This window comes from Hypanus sabinus, chromosome 2, assembly GCF_030144855.1.
Source record: "Hypanus sabinus isolate sHypSab1 chromosome 2, sHypSab1.hap1, whole genome shotgun sequence".
Classification (NCBI taxonomy): Eukaryota; Metazoa; Chordata; class Chondrichthyes; order Myliobatiformes; family Dasyatidae; genus Hypanus; species Hypanus sabinus.
Genome location: NC_082707.1, coordinates 67,381,064 through 67,389,529, shown reverse-complemented (window position 1 = coordinate 67,389,529; position 8,466 = coordinate 67,381,064). Strand labels below are relative to the sequence as shown.

General features: G+C 49.9%; 1 protein-coding gene across 1 annotated transcript; it reads right to left on the bottom strand.

Annotated features, from left to right (window-relative positions):
* Positions 1 to 5,326: 5,326 nt before the first annotated feature.
* LOC132404853 (uncharacterized) lies at positions 5,327 to 6,838 on the bottom strand (the record flags this gene model as incomplete). The annotated part of the gene is made up of 1 exon (XM_059989411.1): positions 5,327 to 6,838. A coding segment is annotated over one exon (1,317 nt), but the record flags the coding sequence as incomplete, so codon positions are not given.
* Between the last annotated feature and the right edge of the window lie 1,628 nt (positions 6,839 to 8,466).

Sequence of the window (8,466 nt, the reverse complement as noted above, 5' to 3'; positions counted from 1 at the left end):
GTGCCCAAATACGATCTGCATGCCTCGTCGGCCGAGTTAGTGTACAGCGCACCCCTGGTTGTCCCCAGGGAGTTCATACCAGCCCCAAGGGGGCAGGAGGAAGAACCTGCAGCAGTCCTGGGCAGACTATGCAAGAGGCTCGGTGACCTGGCCCCCATACCCACTTCGCAGCATGGGCAGAACTTGACCTGCGTACCCCAAGACCTGCAGAACTGTAAGTTTGTGTTTGTACGACGGGGCGGGCATCGGCCACCGCTGCAACGGCCCTACGAGGGGCCGTTTACGGTGCTCAGGAACAACGGGTCCACGTTCGTGCTGGACGTTGGGGGGAGAGAGGAGGTTTTCACGGTGGACCGACTCAAACCAGCCCATGTCGACCTGGCGCAACCAGTCGAGTTTCCCGCACTGCGGCACAGAGGCCGACCTCCCAAACCGGGTCCGGCCCAGACTGTGGACATTGGGGGGTGTATCGCCGGTTCTGGGGGTGGGGTTATGTGGCGACCCACTTCCTAGGGCACTCGAACCGGCTCACAAATAGCTAGCGCGCCAGCACAAAGACCAGTCCAAACAGGGTGGCAGGTCTGCTTCACCAACAAAGGGAAAAAGCCTGCGGGGGTTTGTGAGTACGTGTCCCTTACAGCATCCACGCCCGGGGAGGGCAGGATGAGGGAGGCTTTAAAGCAAGGCTGCGAAGTTCGAATAAAATCATCTTTAATTGCAGTTTACCGACTCCGTGTCATTATTTTAACGCTGCATGTGGCACACCGCTACAATAGCTTATACACATAGGCTGATTATACATCCATAATGTAACTCTAGGAAGAGGAGTGACTGTAAATAAAGTACTGACAGGAAATGATAAAGTGCTGGTGGGTTAGTGGGTGGAGATGTTGGTCAGCCTTAATACCCGGGGAAAGTAACTGTTCTTGACTCTGGTGGTCCTGGTGTGGGATTGGGTAAAACAGGCCATGAGCAGGGTGGGTGGGATCCTTCATGATGTTACTGACCCTTGTCTGACACCTTTCTGTACATATGTCCTTGATGGCGGGTAGTCTGGTGCCAGTGATGCATTGTGCGGTTTTGATAACCTGTTGTAGAGCATTGTCCACCACAATGCAGTTTCCATACCACACTATGATGCTGTCTACTGCACATCTACAGAATGACATGAGTATAAATGTGTCTATTCCAGCTATCTTCAGGGTCCTCAGAAAATAGAGGCATTAGTGAGCCTTCTTGACTGTGCAGAATGCATTCTGGGACCACAAGAGGCTGTGTGAGATGTGCACTACCTGAAATTTGAAACTGCTTGCAGTTTCCACTGCTATGCTGCCAATGTAGGGGGGGGGAGGGTGTGAATGGTGCATATATATTCTCCTGAAGTTGATAACTATCTCCTTTGTCTTGTTGACTTTGAAGAAGAGGTTATTTGGCTGGCATCTTTCCTCAAGGTCTTCCAGCTCCTCTTTGTATGCACTACTATCATTGTTGGTGATTAGCCTCTCCACTGCCGTGTCATTGGTGAACTTAACAATACGATTACTCGGATGCTTCGCCACGCAGTCATGTGTGAGAAGAGTGCACAGCCATGGGCTCATCACATAGCCCCGGGAGCCCCCGTGTTGAAGACGATAGGGAGGAGGGGCAGTTGTGCATCCTGACTATCTGAGGTTTGTTTGTTAGGAAGTCCAACACCCAGTTGAACAGTGGTGTATTTAGACCGAGAGTAGGAGATTTGTTCACCAATGTCTGTGGGACAATAGCGTTGAAGGCAAAAATGAAATTGAGAAACAGCATTCTAATGTAAGTGTCCTTGTTTTGTAGGTGTGTCAGGGCCAGGTGCTTGACAAATACTATGGCATCTGTCTCTGTTGGTAAGCATATTGGTGAGATATATCCAGTGTGGCAGGAATGGAGGCTTTGATATGTGCCATTACCAGCCTTCCAAAGCACTTCATGATGACTGACATCAGTGCCACTGAGTCATTTAGTTCTGAAAGCGTGGAGTTCTTTGGTACAGGGATGATGAGCTGTGAGGATAGCAGCCTGGATAGTGAAGTTCTAAATATGTCTGTGAATACATCTGTGAGCTGGTGTGCACACTCACTGAGCACCTGGCCTGGGATTCTGTCATGCCCAGCCACCTTATGGAGTTTGACTCTCTGCAGAGCCTTTCTCATGTCTGCTGCTGTGACAGACTGTGACTGCTACCTGGGATGGGCATAGCTTTTGTGACCAGTATTGTGCTTTGAGCATGAAAGAGGGAGCATCATTGGTACTGTTTTCGCTGCGTAGTCAGTAATGCACTTGATGCCCAGCCACAAACACCAGGCTTCATTATGCACATGTTTCTGAGCCTTTTGTGTATGGGCAGTCTTTGCCCTCGTGATGTCAAGGTGAGTTTTCTCCTGGCTGCTCTGAGGGCTTTTCTGTCTCAGGATTGGAAGGCAGTGCCCACCTTTAAGAGGGAGTACACTTCTGTGTTCAGCCAGGGCTACTGGTCCATAGAGTGATGGTCCTCTTGACTGGTTTCTCCATTTTTAGCAGCAATCAGTATGCTGGGATTAACGTGATGGAGAAGAGGTCAGAGAGGTCAAGATGAGGGCACGGGATGGCTTTGTAAGCACTACATCTATTTGTAAAAGCATGGTCCAGTCTGTCAGTTCCTCTGGTGGTCATGGTGCCTTGTTAATGGAATTTGGGCAAAATGTTAACACGACTGAAGCCTCCTGAAATAGTGAAGAGACTGTCCGGATGCTTGTTTTGTAGATGGCTGATGATATGGCAAAGCTCTGCCAGCACTTCTTTGGCATTCACGTTTGGGGGAAAGTAAACAGTGGTGATAAACACAATAGTGAACTCTCTGAGCAGATAATATGTGTGGCATTTAATTGTAAGATGTCCAATTGCCCCGGAACTGTGACTGCTAACTACAGATGAGTTTGTGCACCAAACTTTTCTAATGTACACCCAGATTCCAGCTCCTTTTGATTTCCTCAACCGGGAGTTTCTGTCTGTTCATTTTAAATCTATGTGAGGTATTTTTGTGTGTTAAAATATTTACATAACTGTGAGTATTTGTTATAACATTGGATAAGTTAAACAGTTCCAAACCCTACCAAATCTTAAATGTACTTGAATTAAAATCTCATGACCGAAAAAATGCTTTGGTGATATTCCTGTTATGTTTGCTGTCTGTAAAGTTCAGAGCTCAACGAAGATCTTAAGCTCTATCCGATATAGACAGCTATAAGTACCTTCACTAAGGGGAAGTTATACTGTAGCAACATACTCTTCAAAGGTTTCCCCTATTTATTCTCCATGCAAATTTAACTGCCACTACTCACGATTTGTGTGGTTCCCCTCCCCCACTGCACCGAGGAGGAAATACTTCCAATAAGCAAAAAGTAGTTTAAACGCAGCTCATTTATTTTTAGTGATACATATTTAAATTTAAATAAAGTTCTTAGAACACATTTAAAAGGGGGACTTGATAGAGGTGTTTAAAATTATGAGGGGGATAGATAGAGTTGACATGAAGAGGCTTTTTCCATTGAGAATAGGGAAGATTCAAACAAGAGGACATGAGTTGAGAGTTAGGGGGCAAAAGTTTAAGGGTAACACAAGAGGGAATTTCTTTACTCAGAGTGGTAGCTGTGTGAAATGAGCTTCCAGTAGAAGTGGTAGAGACGGGTTCAGTATTGTCATTTAAAGTAAAATTGGATTGGTATATGGACAGGAAAGGAATGGAGGGTTATGGGCTGAGTGCAGGTCAGTGGGACTAGGTGAGGGTAAGCGTTCGGCATGGAGTAGAAGGGCCGAGATGGCCTGTTTCCATGCTGTAATTTGTTATGTGGTTATATGGTTATAAAACTCACAGAGGAGTTCTATCTTATAAAAGATTTTTAAATTACAAATGATATCTAAAACACAAAGGATTTTCAAAACTCAGGTACACGTCCTATAAGTTAAAAGGACATACTAACGAGTTGAAATGAATGCATCGTCCATCACAGAAATCAAAGGTAGAAGAATAGATTCTAGTCGCCCCATCTCCTTCCATTCTTCTTGCTGATCTCTACCATCCCTAACAATCCTGACTGTTCTCTGCTTTTATATTGTTTTTTTCAGCCACTTGGCTGACTTCACATGCAAGCGATTTTTCGTTTTCAGGTACCTTTTAGCACAAATTGTTTAAAAGCTTCTGGAGAAAGAGTTCCCAGATTCCCACAATTAATGTTGTGAGGGCTGACTCTGTAAGTACACAAATCTCCCAACCATTGATAGATCAGCTATTTGATGTGCCAAGTGATAGTATCAATCTGGTCTGCAAACTTCCTTGAACTAAATAACTTAGCCAGTGTTGTCTGATTTCAAGTAGGCCAATTAACATAGTCCCTTCATCTTACATTGCATCTCATGAGCAACCAGTCCTATGCTGTGGGTCACCAGTCTGTTCTCTATAGACAATGGTGTTTATTTTGTTACGAATCCCGTAACTGGAGAACTTACCAGCAAAGATAGAGAGGTCTGTTGAAGTCTGATGTCACTATTTTCAAACGTTTTATTTATAAAGGGACACAAAAGTAGGGTTAATACATACATTCAGATAGTGCACGTCGTCAACACTCAATCTAAAGCGCGGGTATATTAATAATCATCATTAAGAAGTGAGCTCTGCTGTTGTCTAGGGGTTAATAGATTGTCCGTTGGAAATATAAAAGTCACTCAGAAAGCCTGCAGGCCACAGCCCTTTGAAAATCGCTGGGTTTTGCGTGGGGCGACCGAGAGAGAGAGATTGGGGGAGAGTAGAAAGAACTTGCCAAGTCTTGATGAATCTTCCGTGAAACCGGGGGAGCGTTGGTTTCCTCTCCCCGATGATAGTTAAAAGCGGTTTTCTGTGATTCCAGCCACAAATTCCAATCCCGGAATCTAACGCACGTGGCTTCCTTCAGAATGGCTGCGGGATCACTCTCTCATGTCTTCTTGGTGCGTCTGAGGGGCTGTCCCCCTGAGACTCTCCTTTATACTTCCTCACGGGGTCGCAGGTGTCAATCAGGTTGGGATGATGCAATCTCTCTCTCAACCAGCCCACCTTGCCTGAGGGCTTTTCCCGTGGTCTCCATGAGACAATAGTCACTGTCGTCTTAATCTGTATCCCGGGTGGAACGTGCAATTTGGCACGTTTCTCTCTCTCTCTCTCACTTCCTGGGTCTACTGACCTCCCCCCCCCCCCCCCCCCCTCAACGGGTGCTCTTGCGATTTGATGCACCATCAATAACTCACACTGAGACGTAGGCGAGATATCGGCTTTTATTGACTGGAAGAAGGAACCAGGAGTGAGTGTCTATCATACAAGGTCCTGGAGACTGAGGCCGATCTTCAGGCCGCAGGTCTCCTTTATACAGGGGCCTGTGGGAGGAGCCACAGGAGCAGTCAGCAGGGGCGTGTCCCGACAGGCACATAGTTCACCACATTCACCCCCCCTTCGTTTGAAAAAGTCCTCATGTAGCGAAGGTTCTTACAAGTCAAGCCGATCAGGCGGTCGAATCTGTCGCTGCGATCTACGTAGCACCGGCTGTGACCGCATAGGTGCCGGCAACATTGGCGATTGCACAGGGGACGGGGGTTGCGCGTGTTCTTGCCCACTAGGCGCCGGTGATCCCTCATGCATGTGCGAGGCGCCTGGTATAAATGCGTACGAAACGCCCGGTATACAAGTGTCGTGAGGAGTCTGTGTAGGGCCTGGTGAGTACGGTGTCACCTCTGGTGCAGGGTTCACAGTTACCGGAGAGCCTTCAGGGTAGTGGTCTGCTGCACCTGCGGGTGCCAGGTCGCGGATGGAGACCGTGTCCTCCCGCCCATCAGGCAAGACCACGTAAGCATACTGGGGGTTTGCATGGAGAAGGTGAACCCTCTCCACCAGCGGGGAGTATTTATTGCTCCTCACATGTTTCCGGAGCAGCACTGGCCCCGGGGACGTCAGCCAAACTGGTAGGGTGGTCCCAGTGACAGACTTCCTGGGAAAAGAGAATAGGCGTTCGTGAGGGGTGGCATTGGTGGACGTACATAACAGAGAGCGGATAGAGTGCAGTGCCTCAGGGAGGACCTCCTGCCATCGAGAGACCGGCAACCCTTTGGACTTGAGGGCTAAAAGTGTGGCCTTCCACACTGTGGCATTCTCCCGCTCTACCTGGCCATTACCCCGGGGATTATAACTCGTGGTCCGACTGGTAGCAATGCCCCTAGCTAGCAAGTACTGGCGCAGCTCCTCACTCATAAAGGAGGACCCTCTATCACTGTGGATATAGCAGGGATACCCGAACAGAGTGAAGAGCTGGCGCAGGGCTTTTATGACGGACGTGGCAGTGGTGTCGGGGCAGGGGATGGCAAAGGGGAACCGTGAGAACTCGTCAATAACACTGAGAAAATAGACATTGCGGTCAGTGGAGGGAAGGGGGCCCTTAAAGTCAACACTCAGGCGTTCAAAAGGGCGGGTGGCCTTGACAAGTTGTGCCGTGTCAGGACAGTAGAAGTGCGGTTTGCACTCGGCACAAATTTGGCAGTCCCTGGTCATCGTCCTGATGTCCTCCAGGGAGTACGGCAGGTTCCGAGCTTTCACAAAATGGTAAAATCGGGTGACCCCCGGATGGCAAAGTTGTGCATGAAGGGCGTACAGCTGGTCGAGCTGTGTGCTAGCACATGTTCCCCGGGATAGGGCATCAGGGGGCTCATTGAGTCTGCCAGGCCGGTATAGGATATCATAGGTGTAGGTGGAGAGTTCTATCCTCCACCGCAAAATCTTATCATTTTTGATCTTGCCCCGCTGTTGGTTGCTGAACAGGAACGCAACCGAGCGCTGGTCGGTCAGCACAGTGAATCTTTTGCCAGCAAGATAGTGCCTCCAGTGCCTAACAGCCTCCACTATGGCCTGGGCTTCTTTCTCCACCGCGGAGTGCCGAATTTCAGAGCCTTGGAGGGTGCGAGAAAAGAATGCTACTGGTCTGCCTTCCTGATTAAGGGTAGCAGCCAGAGCGAAATCGGAGGCATCACACTCCACTTGGAAGGGAGCGGTCTCGTCCACTGCATGCATCGTAGCTTTGGCAATGTCCGCTTTAATGCAGTTGAAGGCCGCGCAGGCCTCAGCAGAGAGGGGAAACGAGGTAGACTTGACCAGGGGGCGAGCCTTGTCTGCGTAATGGGGGACCCATTGGGCGTAATAGGAAAAAACCCCAGGCACCGTCTGAGGGCCTTGAGAGTGGTGGGAAGAGGGAGCTCTAACAGGGGGCGCATACGTTCGGGATCAGGCCCAATAACCCCGTTTTCCACGACATACCCAAGTATAGCAAGGCGGGTGGTACCAAAAACACACGTCCCTGTTATAAGTAAGGTTCAGAGCTGCGGCCACTTGGAGAAACCGTTGGAGGTTGGCGTCGTGATCTGGCCTGTCATGACCACAGATGGTGATGTTATCCAGATAGGGAAATGTGGCCTGCAGTTGGTACTGGTCCACCATCCGGTCCATTTCCCTCTGGAAGACAGAGACACCATTCGTGACATCGAAAGGGACGCGCAGGAAGTGATAGAGCCGGCCGCCCGCCTCAAAGGCGGTGTAGGGGCGGTCCTCTGGGCAGATGGGGAGCTGGTGATAAGCGGATTTCAGATCTATTGTCGAGTACACCTTATACTGAGCAATCTGGTTGACCATATCCGCGATGCGGGGTAGGGGGTATGCGTCAAGCTGCGTAAACCTATTGATGGTTTGACTATAGTCCACCACCATCCTATTTTTCTGCCCAGTCCCGAACAACAACCACCTGGGCCCTCCAAGGGCTTGTGCTCGGCTCAATGATCCCCTCCCTGAGCAGCCGCTGCACCTCCGACCGAATGAAGGCCCGGTCCCCCGCGCTGTACCTCCTGCTTTTGGTTGCCACAGGTTTACAGTCGGGGGTCAGGTTGGCGAACAGCGGTGGGGGAGGGATCTTGAGAGTGGAGAGGCTGCAAGTGTCGGTAGCGCAGCTGTTGGCCTGGTTCTGGATGGGATGTGTGTGTCCGTGTGTGTGTGTGGTCAGTAGCGGGGTATGTGAAGAAGTCCCACAAAACTGAGGATTCTTGACAGTGAGTGGTGGGAGGGGCCCGTCGTATACCATAGTCACACTTTCGAGATGGCTCTGGAAGTCCAGCCCCAATAGCACAGGTGCACACAGATTAGGCATGACCAGCAGTTCAAAGTCCCGATATACTGTGCCTTGCACCACCAAAGTCGCTACACAACCCGCCCGGATGTCTGCGGACTGCGACCCAGAGGCCAAATGGAACCTCCGACTGACCGGCCGCGTTGCAAGTCCGCAGCGTTGCACTGTGTCCGGGTGAATAAAACTCCCAGTGCTGCCCGTGTCAAACAGGCATCCAGTCCAATGCCCCTCCACCTGGATGTCCATCATGGATCTTGCAAGCTGGTGTGGG